This window comes from Typopeltis vanoorti, chromosome 4 (genome assembly GCF_054136105.1).
Source record: "Typopeltis vanoorti isolate ZY-2024b chromosome 4, IOZ_Tvanoo_1.0, whole genome shotgun sequence".
NCBI lineage: Eukaryota > Metazoa > Arthropoda > Arachnida > Uropygi > Thelyphonidae > Typopeltis > Typopeltis vanoorti.
In genome coordinates this window covers 113540579-113558422 of record NC_143552.1, presented here as the reverse complement: position 1 = coordinate 113558422, position 17844 = coordinate 113540579, and the positions used below count along the sequence as shown (strand labels likewise).

General features: G+C 35.1%; 1 protein-coding gene across 3 annotated transcripts in view; it reads right to left on the bottom strand.

Annotated features, from left to right (window-relative positions):
- The window catches only part of LOC150107619 (uncharacterized), a 125455-nt gene that overhangs the window by 93559 nt on the left and 14052 nt on the right, over positions 1-17844 (bottom strand). For all 3 annotated transcript variants that reach the window (XM_090391980.1, XM_090391978.1, XM_090391979.1), the window contains exon 2: positions 1822-2078. In XM_090391980.1, coding sequence (XP_090248106.1) covers positions 1822-2078 — 257 coding nt within the window. The remainder of the gene's footprint in view (positions 1-1821; positions 2079-17844) is intronic.

Here is a 17844-nt window from a genome sequence, read left to right as displayed (position 1 = left end):
TTCGAAAAACCGGGTTTGTCACTAGAAGAAGAACAGACGCAATTAACAGACATAATGTACTATACTCATAAGTCCTGCTTTGTCAGCCATTATTTCAAATAACAACAAATAGCTGCAGCTGAAAGAAGAAGAGGAAAGAAAGAAAAAAAATATATATATCTCATATCAATTTCTTATTATTTCATTTCATCATAGTTTTTATTCGATGTGAAGAGCAAAAAAGTGAGTAGAGAAACCTTGCTACGCATTTAATTTAAACCAAAGACCAGAGGGTGTATAAAAATTATTTTTTCTAGATGCTTTAAAATTTTAAATACTTTCAAAATTTATAGAAAAAAAATTTAATAAAATGTTATAAAATTAATATTAATATTAGAAGCGTAATTAAGATGTAGACACATGACCATATACTTAAGAGTAAAGAGTTCAATATAATATCTTCGCGTTTGATATCAGCTTTATTGCCACTTGTCTTCATAATGTGATCGACATGAACTAGATACGATGAATGGCGGAGATAGTGTACAATCTTTTCTTACATCATTTTATATCAACTGTCTTCCTTTATATCTTTCAGTTCTAAATTACAACTTATGTATCGGTATAAATAATTTCTCTATATAATGACCAATTCCCATCATATAATCGAACTGCTTTTGACTCAAAAACATCTTCTACCTGAACCTTCTGGTTGAGACTTGGCCAAAGAAATCCGATTGTCCAATTTTCTTTTTAGATAATCTCACATCGACCTTCTTGAAACTGGATGCAATGCAAAGAATTTATTTTCATTTTTAGTGTTGATTATATTTATTTTATTTTGTTTTTATTAGTTTTATTATTTTTCATCACCATCGTCATCAAATTCCCGATATGTACCCTGGGGGGATGGAAGATGTAGATGTGTAGGATATTATGATAGTACTAGGGGATTTTTTCTGCATCAGTCCATTTAGATCCTGATCTTTCTCTGGGAATTTTTCCTCGAGTTTTTTTTTTTTTTTTTAGTTTCATTCAGAATAAATTTCTAATTCTCTTGTGTGCTAATTGAGAATTGGAAATAGACATATTTTTGCTGGAATTAGAAACTCTTTCGTAACAGTACAATAAGGAAGAACAGGAGTTCTTTGGTTGGAAAGAAGGATTCTAATCCCATTGAAGGCAATTGTTTTAGATCTCTTCAAATAAAGCCGACTTTCATTCACTTTCGCTCTCAGACGAAAGGGAATGAAATTTTCACCGAGAAAATTACTACCAGAAAAAGTAATTTTCCTTTACAGTTAATAAAATGATAAAATGAATGTTTTGAAGTAAAACATCGATTTGAAACATTGTTAATTATTTACTGATCAGTTATATCTGAACCTCAACGAGTTATTATTATTTTTTTTCTTTCCGAAGAAAACAAATTAGTTATTCCTTATCGAAGCTCTAGGATAAATAACATATTTCCTTTCGCTTTGATTTCTCTTTTAGTTCAGAATCGATAGATATATACTAACAATGTATTCTTACAACAACTATGAAGTGATTTCAAATTAGGACTTAATCATGTTATTTCATAATTAATATTTCATGTTAAATTATAGTTATTATTTGAATACAAGTTCACGTTTCCTTATTCTGAAAGAATTTTTGAAAGAAATATAAATATTCACTACGTTACTGAAATTCAGAGTGACTTTGTGGATCACGAAGAATTTTCGGACAGCTACTCTCGCCCTTTAGAACTTGAATACGTTCATATCGATCGAGTCTTTACGATGCTATTTTCTTATGGTTCATTTGTTACAATATTTTCGAAATTTGCATTAAGCCTACCTTTCTGTGTTGGATTTTCTACTGTAGTCCATGACTTTCCTGAGGACCCGTCGTTTCTCGTTGTTGATCTGGATCAATGTTTTGATTTCTTCGATATAGTTGATGTAATCCGATCCGGTAACATCTTTGATCTTTCCATTATTGAGTTCGCAGCTATTATCTGGACTAGAATCTGTGTTATCTGCTCTCGTGGTTGGTGGTAAACTGGGCGGATCACTTGTAGATGAGAGCCGCTTCTCAGCAAGTCGCTCGCGGTTCTGCAAATTCAGAAGGGTAGAAAAAGTAAAGTAAATCTGTTAATAACGAATAATACCATGTTACAAACACACACACACACACACACACACACACACACACACACACACACACACACACACACACAACACACACACACACACACACACACACACACACACACACACACACACACACACACACACACACACAATGTTAATATTAATACCCAGAAATTGTTTTAGACTAAAAAATACATAGGTGACTGGGTTAGTGTGTGTGTGCGCGAGCGAGCGAGCATTACACATTTGCAGCAGCCTTTAATGAATGGAGTGAGATTCACATTAAAATAATAATAATAATAATAATAATAATAATAATAATAATAATAATAGAACTCGCTACACATGAGACAAACTATGTCTTTAGAGTGGACTGCACCTATCTTAGAGACTGAAAAGGATGTAATCATAGGATGCTTCAAATATGAGGACGTCACCTCTACTAAGAAACGTACATGAACCTAACACCAAGAGACCAAACCGGTGGTACGAAAATTTTGAGTCTGATACAGAAATGATCAACCAGAGTCCACAGAATCTGCGGGGAGGGGATAGTCAAGTTAATAGTAGTAGGACGTGAATTATTTGCACAATCTTGATGGCGACTGAAGTTCAACATTCGTTAAACATCAAACCATGGCAATCAGCAGCACAGATTGCATTGGTGCGTCAGTGGTACATAGAGCATTAAAAGTTCCGATATGAAAGCGGTAAATGATGCGAATCCTTTTCCGATCAGATCAGATGGTGAATGTAAGTGTGACAGGTGCATAGACTCCAAATGCCTTATACCTAAGTGCATCATCTCAACTGTGACTTTGGTGGAGAGAGGTGTAATGATTTGGAACTGTTTTCGCTGATATAATTGATAGTATCTGGAAGGATTAACGCAAAGAATAAGCAACATTTCATGGTGGCAATTTTGCAGAACAGATTCGCGTATTTTTCAAAATGACACCTGTTGCCGACATGAATTTCAGCGAAATGTTGGAAAAGGATTACTTTGCATAGAATCGCAATCTCAAATGTATTTTGGGATTGTTGATCACAGATTGCGTCTAACAACAACACACATTTTTTAAATAGGCATCTTAACTACGAAAGAGTGTAAACATATTATTCATTAAAGATTGCTCTAAAGACCAAACAGGGAACTTTTACAACTCCCTTCAGGATTCCGATAATCAGGTGGGGGAAGATGAATAAACCACCTGAAAAAATTTGTCTACATCTTCAAGACATGCATAAACATTCATACCCAAGGCGGAATTCGAAACCATAGCCTATTGGATGAAGAATAGATACGTTATCCAACCAGCCAACTCAACTAAAGCAGCAGTGGTTGGTTGTCATGACGAAAGAAGAATGGTCCAATTTCTGCATCAATAGTTATTTTAACTTTTTGTGCATGGAATAACGAGATAAGAAACAGAAAAATTTAAATGTCACATGTCACACTTATCAAATAAATTTGAGATAAGTTTTTTTCTGAAAATTATTGTATGTGTGTGTAATTTATAAAGTTTATATTATATTATAGTATAGTAAAGTTGATATTATATATTTTGATGCCTCTATAGCCCTGTGAAACTCGGATTTGCTTCTATAGCTTTAGACTCCCCAAAGAAAACCTATTATAGGTTCGATTCTAGTCGCAGAGTAGAGAGCTTTTTTTTTTCTGACCTTTCTTTGACCGGTTCCGGCGATATTTGGCACAGACAAGCAGGGTTTTTGCTTCCGAAAACTAGGTTTTTGTTTTTAACCTGCATAAATAAATAAATAATTGACCGTAAAGCTATCACACTATTACAGACAATAATATGAGCATTAGGGTTTAGGGTCACGAAATGGCTGAAGTTATCTGTTGTACAATCTCTCTCACTACCAGTGAAAGCTAAAGGATGGAATCTGGCTACCTATCTGTCTTCAAAAAGTTGTTCTACCTATTCCATTTGGTTAATAAAAAAACGTTACGGGACTTATTTTATATATAATATATTATACAAAACTGAGGATAGAATATGACTACAATAGTTGAATTCTAGAAATCTGAAGATCAAATTTTTTTTTATTCTCTATATGCATGCATGAAAGGTGCTCTGTTAAGCTTTTATAGTTTTGAATTTCAGCAAAAGTGTATTGTCTGCAGAATGTACTCAACTTGGTAATGTGATCCGCCAAAATGACTGTCCTCCACTCTCTTTTATGCGAGAGTAATCCATCATTGATATGGGTATATGATCTGGTACTGTGAAATAATTTTGCAAATGTAATACTCGTTTAAACAATTTTTTTTGATAATGAACTATAAGTTTATTATTATTGTTATTATCCCATTTAGACAAGCGAGATGTTCTCTGTTGTTAAAAATTTTATGGCTGTCAATAAACACTGTTTACTTACTTTTATTATTATTATGATAAAAGAACTTCTAACCTTTGTTTTGAGTTAACCAAAACTGAGCATATATAATTATTGGTTATCACAGCAGATCTGTTTTTTTTTTTTTTTAATGCATGAAGTAAGTCATTGGGGTTACGTCAATCGACCTTCGCATGTCTCTAGTGAATAAGATTAATGGGAAGTTAATTAATATTAATGCATGTGAAGATTCTCTCCATCAAGGTTTTGAGACGAGCTAAATGATACTGTTGATTGGATGGTCGTAGATATTTAGAATTACAGCAATGTTCTATGGTTGCAAAATGATTCTTTGTATTTGAAAACATTCGACTTGGCAAGACTGTAAATGATTTTTTGATTGTCCTATGGGAAGTCCCCATTTTAATAATGTGTGTGTGTGTGTGTGTGTGTGTGTGTGTGTGTGTGTGTGTGTGTGTGTGTGTGTGTGTGTGTGTGTGTGTGTGTGTGTGTGTGTGTGTGTGTGTGTGTGTGTGTGTGTGTGTGTGTGTGTGTGTGTGTGTGTGTGTGTGTGTGTGTGTGTGTGTCAAATTGATATTTTGAGCAATTTTAGAGCTTAATCCGGTAGCATTTTACTGTTAGCTGAAAACGTTTTTAACATAACATTAATCAAGAGAACAAAATGTGCATGTCAAATAAAACCATTTACCCATATTTGGTTATTTTTCTTATAATAATAAATTTAAAATAATAAAATTTCTTTGAAATTATAATATAATATTTACTTTTTTTTAAAATACTTCTTTATTTCTTTAAAATACAATTTTTTATTGAAATCATTTAACATACCATTTTATTTTTTAAGAGAAAAATCATTAATAATTTTGTAATGACGGTTTATAGGGCACTACCACAGCAGATCATTCTATATGGAAATTCCTAAACAACCTCAGGATCAAGCGCAAATCCCTCCCACCTCTGCAAGCAGAACAGCACCTTGCATACACAGATGCTGACAAAGCCGAAGCCATAGCAAGAAACCTAGAGAAACAATCCAGTCCTGCATATGATAACCTAAACATCAGCCACGTATACAAGATCCATCGTAAAGTCAGGTTCACAGTAAATCGTCCCGATGTCAATCCAAGTCCTATAATGCCTACCTCACCTACCGAAATAATCGGCATCATCAACCATCTCAAGATCAAAAAAGCCCCAGGTCCGGATGGCATCACTAACCAAGTCATCAAGGCACTACCACGCAAAGCCATAGCACATCTGGCAAACATCATAAACTCCATCCTCAAATGGCAGCACTTCCCCCAGTCATGGAAAATGGCTGACATCATCCCAATTCACAAACCAGGCAAAGACCCACACCTACCTGAAAATTACCGTCGCATCAGCCTGCTATCCAATTTAAGGAAAATAGCTGAGAAAATCATCCTCATCAGACTCCAAGATCATATCAACCAATTAAATATCATTCCAGAAGAACAATTCGGCTTCCATCAAAATCACAGCACTACCCATCAAATCCATAGACTAGTAGAATACATCACCACAGGATTCAATTGGAATCAACACACTGGAGCTGTCTTCCTAGACATCTCAAAGGCCTTCGATATGATCTGGCACCAAGGCCTCCTCTACAAACTTATCATCACTAACCTTCCACTAAACATGATACACCTGATCAAATCATACCTCTCCAACAGGAGGATGCAAGTCAAAATCAATGAAACAGTCTCAACCCAACGGAAAATCCTCGCTGGAGTTCCTCAAGGATCACTGCTATCCCCGATCCTGTTCAACATCTATATGGCAGACATCCCTCAAAATCCTCTCACATCCACCATCGCCCTTTATGCTGATGACACGGCTATTCTAGCCAGATCTCGTCAACCACTTCTCGTCACCAAAAAACTACAAGACGCTATCCTGAATCTAGAAAAATGGTTTAAAGACTGGCGACTACAATTAAACCCCCAGAAAAGTACAACGATACTCTTCACAAGAAGACGAGCATCCCCCAAAGGAGACATCACCCTGTTCAACTCTAAAATTCCCTGGAAAACTGAAGCAAAATACCTAGGAATACTTCTCGATAAGCGATTATGCTTCAACAGCCACATCAAGAGCATATGCACCAAAGCTTCAAACGTTATCGCCCAGCTATACCCCTTGATCAACAGACACAGCAAACTAAGCTCAACAAATAAAATACTACTGTACAAGACAGTGATCCGTCCCACAGTCATATACGCCTCCCCAGCCTGGAGCCATACCTCCAAGACAAACATCCTCAAGCTACAAAGACTACAGAACAAATGCCTGCGAATGATTCTGGACGCCCCGTGGTTCATCAGGAACGCTCAGATCCACCGGGACATAAATATCCCCTACATCTCTCCACTACTACGCTCCCTAGCAGAAAAATTCTTTATGAAGATATCTATCCATCCAAACCAACTGATACAACAAGCCGGAAACTATGACGGTAATGACCACTGGAAACATAAAAGACCGAAAGCCATCCTAACACTCAACGACGAATAACCACTTCTGCCCACTCAGGGCGAGCTAAAATAGCTCACAAATCTCTCCCATCACTGCTCCCGAAACAGACAACAGGGAATATGAAAAGCGTCAAGCTTCACCCTCTGCGCCATATATGTCCTGCGTCCTGCGTTTACTGTATAGGGCACTAACTTGACAGGAAATTGTGACAAGGCAGCTCGTTAAAGATTTTTTGCAATGAGAATGAAAACAGGGTTGATCTCACTTGGACTTAGATTTGGTTAAAGAATTTAATAAATAAATAAAAGGGATAAAGTTGGGTAGGTCTTTCACTGTAAACTATCCAAGTTGTTACATGCTGCATTTTTCTCTCTTATGTAAAGAAAACGGATAGCAAGTACTTCTTTAGGAAATCTCTAATGGATGTATTTAGTCCGATTAAATTATGTATCGTAGAATGTTTTGGAAGTCACACTAAATGACGGTTAAGTTTGTATGTAAGCCCGTGTGGTGGCCGGGATAAGAATAGCTCCACTGTAACCAGGGGCGGTTTTATCATTAGAAGAACCTAGCCAATTGCCTAGGGCCTCAGATTTTGCTACATAGTTCGAGGGAAAATTACAAACTTCGAAAAAAATTAGTAAAACCTTGATTAATAATAAAAAACTGAAATAAATCAAGCTGTCCTGGTGCTAGCTGATGATCCTACATTATTTTCGCCTTTCTCTATTTCTTCTACTCCCCTGCTCTTTGTATACTTAACCTCAAGTGCAGAGATTTTTCCTCCTTCTGGCATCTGTCCCAAGATGAGCAGGGAAGTTCCAGGGTATCCCTCAAACTAACAATCAGTGGTCGCGACTAACGAGTATGATAACAAAATATATAGAGAGAGAGACAATGTATAGGGACGCCTAAATTTTCTTTGCCTAGGGACATCAGATACTCTCGGATTGGCCCTGACTGTAGCCCATGCTTGTCGTACGAGGCGACTAAAATGGGTACCCAGGGAGGGTAATGGATGGCAATGCTGTAGTCAAAGAAGTTTTAATGATTCGGCTATTGCTGTTACCCTCCTGCCATGATCAGAGCTTATAGATCTATATTACCTTATCCATACATTCTCTTTACACATAACGGGGAATATGAAAAGCATTTTTGCTTCACCCATCTAGCCAAAAAAAAAAAAAAAAAAGTTTGTATTTGAAATGCTGTGCATATTAGTGGATTGCACTTTTTTGTGATGATAACCAAGGTTGAAAAAAACACTAAAAATTGATTGTAACATCGTTAGTTTAATTCATTTTTCTTATATATATATAGTTCTTATAGTTCTTATAAGAACTGGGCGATGGACTGAGTCCTTGACTCTTTATCCCGTCATCTGAATGAAGTAAATCTGTATGGATGGAGTGTTGTTGAGCTAAAAAGCTCTAGTCATGGCTGGGTAACGGCAATAGCCGAGCCTCAGGTAAAACTTCATTGGCTACGGCATTACCATTTGTTACCCTGGAAGTCCTAAAAAGGACTTTTTTTTTTTTGGCACACACCTTATATATATATATATATATAATACTAACTAATATATAGTCAACATTAGTTTTAAAAAACAGTATGTGAAAAAAACTATTAATGAAGTCGCACATGCATGTAACACAGATTAATACATCATTTTGTTATTAAATGATTAATTTATTAGATAACATACTTAATATAATAGGTTAACAGACACTACGTTAATAAAGTAAACTATTTAAGAAATAGAAAGATAATGGAAATTAGTGTTATATATTACATAAATAGTAGGAAAGAAAGAGAAGAGAATGTAGATTTATAAGAGAGAGAGAGAGAGAGAGAGCAGTATGTAAATATTATAATTTAATAAATGAAACAAAGTTCTATAGCATAACACATTTGTTAAATTATTTTATCATTTATAAAGTTCATTGCTATCACCGCCGCTAATAAGAGGTCATTTAATGCATTATCACGTTCGGAACGTTATTGTAAATAGTTAACATTGAACACACAATGCAGTCTGCGCATTGAGGCTTCTCAATAGCAATTAAAACTGCGTCACGCTAGCATTGGCACACTTAACAAGGCAATGTTTTGATATCGTAAACAGTTCTATCTTTAAAGGTAATAAGCGGCCAACAATAAAGGATTAAAATCAACGCCGCCTTCTTCGTACTACATACAAAGCCACACAGATGGAGGGGGAAGCTGAGGGAATATGAGATTCGGGGGGATGGTGATGAAGTCACCGATCTCAAGGCGTACAGTTTCAGACTTACCTACACGATCAACATTCTCCGTAAGGGATATTTCCCGTTGAGCTACGCTTGCTCGAACTGTTTGTAACCGACCAACAACGCTGCACGTGTCTCGTCACATGACCCAGACTGTGGACGTTGTATCCATCACCGAACATATTGAGAGCAGATGGAGAATTTTGGGCAGAGAAAACTAAATTCGAGAAGTTCGTAGGAAAAGATGCGACACGACTCACACCTGTGGATGGTGTTAGCACTTTACGTGATCAGGACTGTGTGTGTATGTGTGTGTGTGTGTGTGTACGTACGACTGGAATCACGTGGCTATTATGACGTAACATGGTCATAGAAGCGTAAACGTGAACCACATTCCACAATACCGGGTCTCAGACAATTTCTGCAATGGCGTTTTCTTAAAGAATTCTTTAAATGCATTCGTCTAGTGAACTTTCGGTATCTGCTATTGACAGACAGCAGGTAAAAGGATTTACTGACTCCCTCGTAATGCCATTGGACGAAAGACCGACAATTTTGCTCCGGACATTTCAATGGGCTTGTTACTATTAATCTCGAGGTTGTCAGCAGCGCAATGTCGAGAATTTTATAGATAAAATTACGAAATAGAAATAAAATTTGTATTTCGTAAATACAGTGATCAATTTTTATACAGAAAGATGCAAACAGTAAGATAACACTTATAATACACAGTTGTTCTTATGTTGTTTTAATTTTTAGAAACTCTTTCGATATCCACAGATGTTTCATTTTTTGAATACGTGATTTATCACAGATAAAGACAAATAAATAAAGTCCTATGATTGTAAAAGCCTTGAAAAATATAATAATCATCTTATATTAGCTCTTTACTCGCATTTCAATTATATAATCCCCCCCCCAAAAAAATGTATCCAGGAAAAGAATTTGTAATATTATAGATTTCCTAAGAATTCGCACGCTAATAATTGATTCTATTAGCGCGTGAGTTTTGAAAATTATTTATCATACTTTGGATTGTAATACATAATACGAAACATTAAAAAATAATAAATAAGAATATGTTTTAGAGTTTTTTAATTTTTTTTTTTCAATTATTTAAATTGTTTAGTTATACTACGAATAAAGTACGTTGAATTATTATTTTGAGGTGTAGTTTTATCCGGAGTATGACATTACCACCTTCTTTCTGGAGCCCCGATGCGGCTTGAAAAATAATACATTTAGTCATCAGAGCAGAATTCCTGTATTATATCCTTAAATTATAGGTTACTTTTTTTGAAAAGAAGCACGTTGGATTTTTAAGTGAGATTCACATAAAAATATCATAAATTACACTACATTACAAGCCTAGTTGGTTGTTAGTTAACTTATAGTGCTTGTGATTGTATTTATGTGAAAGAGATGAATTTCAATGATAATGAATAATAATGATAACATAATAATTATAGAATTATTGTATTCTTATTGTAAATTTATTCCTGAAAATTTTAGCAGAATATATATATATATATATATGGATACTTTCAACATTTGGCTTGTCTAGTTTTTTTGTTTTTTTTTCCCGAACTATATCGCGATAGACACTTTTTGAAGTTCGCCACGCATCGCTAAATCGTTAAATAACGCAACAAATTCTTTCGTCGTTCAGATATTAAAATATTTCAAATACCAGTTTTCTTGAAGGAGAAAAAAAAAAAGTAACAGTTGTAAAAGGCTGATTGGGTCACAGTTCGGGATATAAAAGTAATATCTAGATTGTACCAGAGGCTGAATGTGAAAAACCTCATTTCTTTTGCAGTCAGAAGTAGCATGAAAATTTCCAGTTATATAATACTGCACTTCATTAAGATTGAAGAGATAAAAAATACTCCGAGACTTAATAGTCTTCTAAATGAAATGGCATTAGTCATTTCATTTAGAAGACTTATTAAGTAAATTATTATTTTGTTATTTATTCTATTGGAGTGATTATTTTTAATAATTTCATTCGCACTGGATTCGAACGTGGAATACTTCACACGCGATCAAAAATATGATCCATGGATTTATTATATGTTCGAAGATGCAACCCAAAATACACCAGTTTACAGATTGAATCAATATTACAAAAAAAAAAAAAGCGTTTTACAAAATAATGGAGTGTCTCGTATATGTTAAATTTATGAGTCTCAGTAGGTTTCAACGATGCATTTTCATAGGAAAAACCAGGGTTCTAATGTCACCTACGACGCGAAGAACCTCTGTCGGGCTTTTCTCCTGGAAATTCGGGATTTTTCGTCCAACAAAACGACAGACAGATAAGTGCTAAACTTACCTCAAAGATAGTGATGATAGTGTAAGTATTTATCAATTATTTTATTCATAATTGTTGCCTGTTTAATCTGTGTTGGGCATCTATAATGTGCATAGTATTTGGCGCACCCACTAACTTTCATACAAAGAAGAGAGCACTACACAGATTATATATGAAATGTTAACATAATTCAAAGAATTATGAAGATAAAAACATTACATCACGACTGAATATAAAAAAGAATGCACATAAAACTTCACAAATACTAATATAAATTATTACTGAAACCACACCTTATGGACATCTAAGCTTGTTGCAGTGCAAAATCTCATGACCATCCTTGTAGATATTTTGCATAGAGTTGTTTCTGGAGCAGTGGCGCATCCAGAGGGGGGGGGGGGCAAGGGGCCTGGGCACCCCCAAAGAAAAGGAAAAAACACTAGAAAAATTTCCAAAAATCTTTTCCTAATTCAAATTCATTTTTTTTATTTATGTTGTGTGCTACTTATGAATTAGCGATCACTGCAGATGCTCAGTTATAGGTCATATGCGATGTGTAGTGTGTATTCGCAAAACGTCTACTCAACTCGCCCCCCCCAAAGGTTAAGCTAGACCAACGATAATCAGAAAGATGCTTTAAAAAATGGAACAACATAAAGGCACAATTCTAAATCCTTGCCAATTGATATTCTAATGGTGTTTCGTTATGAATCGGCAGTGCGACAAGATGTATTGTTGTACTGATGACAAATAACATACAAAGAATTTCATATAAAGTGGAATTTTTCTGAAAATGAGGATTCGATCATGAATCAGTTTCATAAGGTTGGTTATAAACCCGGTTTTGATTAATGGGAATGATCCACTTTCTGATGCTGAAGTAGTACAAGATTCCTGGATCTACATCTAAACATTTTGTTGAACAAATACTTAGTAGAACGACTACTGTCATGGAGATCCGGCGTCTACATTAGGCAGAGAGAGGATGATCTTTAAATGATGCCACATGTAGAAGGGTTCTGTAAAAGCGGCATTTTATGATAAAGTGATAGTACTAAAAATATGGCTAATCACAGAGAAATCAAAGCATTTTCCCAGAAATAAAAACAAATCCTTGAATAATTTATCACCAAAGAAGATTAAGCAGAGAAGATTAGGCAGAGCTCTTTTAGCTTTAGCTAACATTTGGAAATCGCTTGCAACCAGTCTTCGCTGTTAGCTGCCACTGAATGCAGAACTCATGACTATCGATGATTTTAGACATATCAGGTGAGCGTACGGTAGACAACTTCCACCATCACATGATCCTAAATATAACTCATATTGTTGTCTGAAACCGTGTGAACTTTGAGGTCGAATTTTTCAGATGTCAGATTAAAATCCAAGTTTCTTTCTAGGAGAAGAAAATCGTATTTATCCGTGCTAGAGAACGACAAACTCGGTAACCAATTGAAAAGGGGTCTAAAACGTTTCGCTAGTCGATAACTAGAATCGAACTTATAAGGGTTTTAATTTTAGTGGTCTAGAATTATGTAGGAGAAATGTTGCCACAAGGCAGCATATAAACTCATCAGAAAATATTAAATTGATTTTAGATAATAAAAAAAAAAAAATTAGAGATGATGTGATAATAATTGATGTTATGAACCAAAATATTAAGCACAATGAATATGATGTACATTTGCCAGTTCAACTAATGTATTTTCAACAAACACTGATGTATTTAAAGTGAAAAATGTGCCGAAAATATTGTGCTCTCCTTTCTAGTGATGACACCATAAATACTTTTTCCACCAGCACCAGGTAGCGCTATGTTTCAAAAAACTGACAACTGTATTTTGAAATTTTGTTCGTTTTTCTTTTTCTTTTTTTTTTTTTCCCTTGTGTTTAAGTTCCTTATGTTGCTGCTAGTTATTTCATTTTCAGCCTGAATTCTTACCGATGAACAAGAAGGCTTTTTTTTTTGTTTTTCTCTTGTTAACTGAATTTTAACTGTGACTTAAATGCCCAGTTGTCTCAACAATGTTTTCTATTTTGTCAATTTCATCCAAAAATGATTATTTCACAATTCGTTTTCACTCTAGTTCTTATGTAATCCAGAGTTCCAGTATATTTTCTGTTACGGAAGCTAAAGGGTAAAGGAAAGAAGGAGGGAGGGGAGATAATACATGCATGGGTATGTGTGCGTGAGTGCGTGCGTGCGCGTTGCCCGTAAGATTTATAATGCTTCGGTCGTGCGACTTTTACAAAAATTACTCCATTTCTTTCCAGTTAAATACGAGACATGAGCGCAAAACGCCTGGAGGTGTTTTTGAATCGGGTTTCGAGCTGTATATTTCATTGGTTATCTTAGTTAACCGCTCGCGCGCGCGCTGCTGCTGCTGCTGTAAGTAGGAAGGTTACCGACTCTGATAGCCGGAGTCCAGAAGTTGACGGATACGATACATATAACGATACCTGAAGACGTTTGACCGCAGGGTCGACTTAACATATACACGCAAAAAGAGCACCACCCCCCCTAGGGCAACGAGTATTGGAATGTCGCCCTTCGAGTCAAGTACACCGGGGTGGTGATCTGGAGCAGGTGAAGAACTAAGAAAATAATGGAGTTTTGTATATTTAATGCCTCCCACTGAATATTAATGCCCAACAGAGTAAAAAGAGATTTTCGCCAAGAAAGGATGCGTTCAAAGAAGAAAACGGATCTTGTTTTATCCTCCTTGCAAATAGAAGTTTTGATGTCCCAAAGAACTTTTGTTAACTACCGTGAAAGTATGCTTCACATAAGAAATCCTTCTGAAAGAATAAGATTAAGAAACAGACTCGGAGTTATTTGATGGCATTTCATTAGCAGTTTTTTTTTTTCATTTTCTATTTTTTTTTTTTTTATCATTCGGTATTTCTAAAGATAATGTTTGTTCAAGTTCTTCCTTAAGCTATATTCTCTTCTTTTAGGTGAGGGAAGGGTTTAAGTTTTAAATTCATCCGTCTTTCAAGTGTCAACTATTTCCGTATGCGTAAACTGAAAGTGTGAGGAAGATGTGTTATTTTTCTTTTCTTTTCTTTTCATTCATTTATTTATTTTGTGGAACAAACGAACTTTCCCAGTGGAAAATGCTACGACTTTAAGACTGTCATGAAAGAAATTATTGTATATTAGTAAATAGTAAATAGACTAACTTGTCCTGCTTTAAATTGTTTTTTGTCTTTGGGAATAAAACAGATAAACTATCGAGAGCGAGAAGAGCGGGAAATTGAAAAAGAGACAGAGAATAGAAAGAAAGAAAGAAAGAGAAAGAGAGAGAGAGAGGGAGAGAGAGAGAACAGGAAGGAGAGAACTCGGGCGAAAGCAGAATATAGAAAGAATAAAAGTGGAAAGAAGAGAGGAGAAGAAAGGTAAGATAAACTGAACGATAGCGAGACTAAAACTTTTCGCGTAAACAACTTTACATGTTTGTGCACACGTGCGTCAACGAGAGAGAGAGAGATGGTGAAGGTACTCTCGATAAACACAGCACTGTGCACACGCCCATTATTAATCAGGCGCTATTGACTAAGAGGAAAAAAAACAGCCCACGCGTACTGCGAAAGGGAGGTCATGAAACAATCACTTTGAATGACATTGGAAGGTGTAGCAACCAATACAGAAGCTGGAAGTGAGAGAAAACGACAGAAGGAAATAGACGCTAACTACACATCGGGTGAAGGGGTTACGGGAAGAGGTCAACCAAAATCTCAATTAACGACAGCAAACAGGAAAGAGTCTCGAACCAGGAAGTATAGGCATTTGTCAGCTATTACAGCAACGCTCATCACCACTCTTAATGGAACTCACATTCATTACTGGAGATTGATTTCCACTTGTTCGGAGGATCGGACAACTTAATTGCAATCTGTTGAGTCCTCGTGTACGCAATTGCAGGTTTCGAGAGCAAATGGCCTGAGGACGAGCTTATATTATGGACTTCAAAAACGGAAACTCTGCGCAACGTATACTAAGTTCTTCTGGGAGGTGTGTGTGTAGGGGGGGATTCTGGGTCTTTAAAGTCTCACATCCATCTCTGGAACATCCTTCAAAAGTATACCTTCACGACTATGGAGAACGAAGACCAGAGGTCAATAAGTTATTTCTTGATCTTGCCCCAACTAGAAACCTGGCTGACAACAAATACTTTTGAAACCCCAGTATAGCTTCAAAAAACAAATCACAGTCTTCTTGTCCACTTTCAGTTTAACTCTCACAAATTTATGAGATCAATATAACAGCGGTCTTCGTTATGAGAATGATTTTTCCTATTTTAATATAGTTCGTTTAAGACCATTTTTTACCAGTTCGTGATTTTTATTTCTTTAAATAATGTACTGAACATTTCTATGAATACTTCAAAAAAATTTTTTTCACTGTGATTTTATACTCTATATTTTTATTGTGCGTTATTTATTTTATTATCACTAATGTAACCTCACTACAATTTCAAATTATTTTCTTATTTTCAAAATTTATTTAGTCATTGTTTTCCTTTCATAATATTAAACGTAAACTTGTGGTGTTTCTATTTTTGTTTTTAGCATATTTATATTAATCAAATATATCTTAAAATATAGTAAACATGGTCCTCGGTAGTTAGTGTAATGGTTAGTTCTGCATTCGAGTGGCAAAACACCGAGAATGTTCCACGAGATTGCGGAAGGTTACAACTTTATTAACAAATACATAGGAATAAACGAATTCTTGAAGATGAGACCTAAAGCAGCACACGTCAAACTCACACGCACAGTTATACCATAACATGCCACCGGGAGATTGAAAGAGGGACATTAAGACTATCAAACGCACTTAAAAAAGCTTTCAATTTGCCCATTAACCCAAAATTAAAAACATTCCACTACAAAGTATACTACGCTTGTTTACCCACCAAAATATAGTGCACAGCGAAAGGGATCCCTCTTCAAGGCCCTGCCAGATGTCATTTTTGCCCCCAACCAGAAACACTTTACCACTTAATGATGTACTGTCCTCACACCTCCCGAATATGGAACACGTTCAAACATTCATAAAACACAAACAACTCTTTACAGAACACACGTTATACGGGTTAAACGAAGGTAACATTAACACAACTAAAGCAATCATCATTATAACAACCATGTACTCGATCTGGACATACAGATGCGACAAAATTTACGGAAGGGAAATAGGACCAGACATACTCAGGAAAATAAACAACATATTAAAAGAAACAATCACAGATACCATAAACAGAAACAAAATAACAAAACACCAATGGCGGCAAATAGGTCTCATCTCAGAATTCGAAGAACAACTGCAAATCATAGAAATAAAGGACCCACCAAAAATAAAAAACAAACAAACATAAAACACACATATACACGATAAAATAAATATACATAAGCGAAAGAAAAGCGTATTGTAAACTTTTTCATTAAGCTGTATAACCACTTGTACATTAATTGCTTTATACTATAATTAGTTGTAGTTCTGTGTATAATATTTGTCAACTATAGAGGTTGTAGTTTAGTTTTATGTATCAAAAATGTCAATGACAGTCTATATCGCGGAAGAATTTGATGACATTTTACTGATCCGGTGGATAACTCAAATCTCTGCCAAAATGGAACTCTCTCCTTCTATGTTAAAACAAACACTACATACGTAATATAGAGAGTCGCAATCTCAAAGTGATAATAATGAAGGAATAAACCATGTAATGATATGCAGAAACAAGTTTTAGTAATATGTTAAGAATATTTATGATATGTAAAGTAACTACATGCGTATGTATAAATGTGGTATATGTAAATAGCACTTAACACTTCATGATAAGTTAATAATGTATAATCCAAACTATATATGCATAATGTACAATCCAAAATGTATATGTCAAGTCAAACATAACAAAGGTCTGTAAAGAAGTGTCTCCGAAAGAATAATTATATGTATTATAGGTAAAATAGTTCATATGCCTAGAAGACGTAGTATATGTAAAGTAATGATAGGTATATATGCATGTGTATATGTATAAATATGTATATTTATATATGAATATTATCAGATTAGTTAACAATATAAAATCCATTGTTGTATATTTTAAAACAAACCTTACATAGGTTTAAGGAAAGGTGTCCCCTCACAAGAGACAATAACGTAGATCGAATCCCATATGTAATTGGAAATATACCACAAAAATATAGGAATTTCATTATAAAAAGGAAATATGATTTATGGAAATGGAAATGTGACTGGTAACTTAAATTCATAATA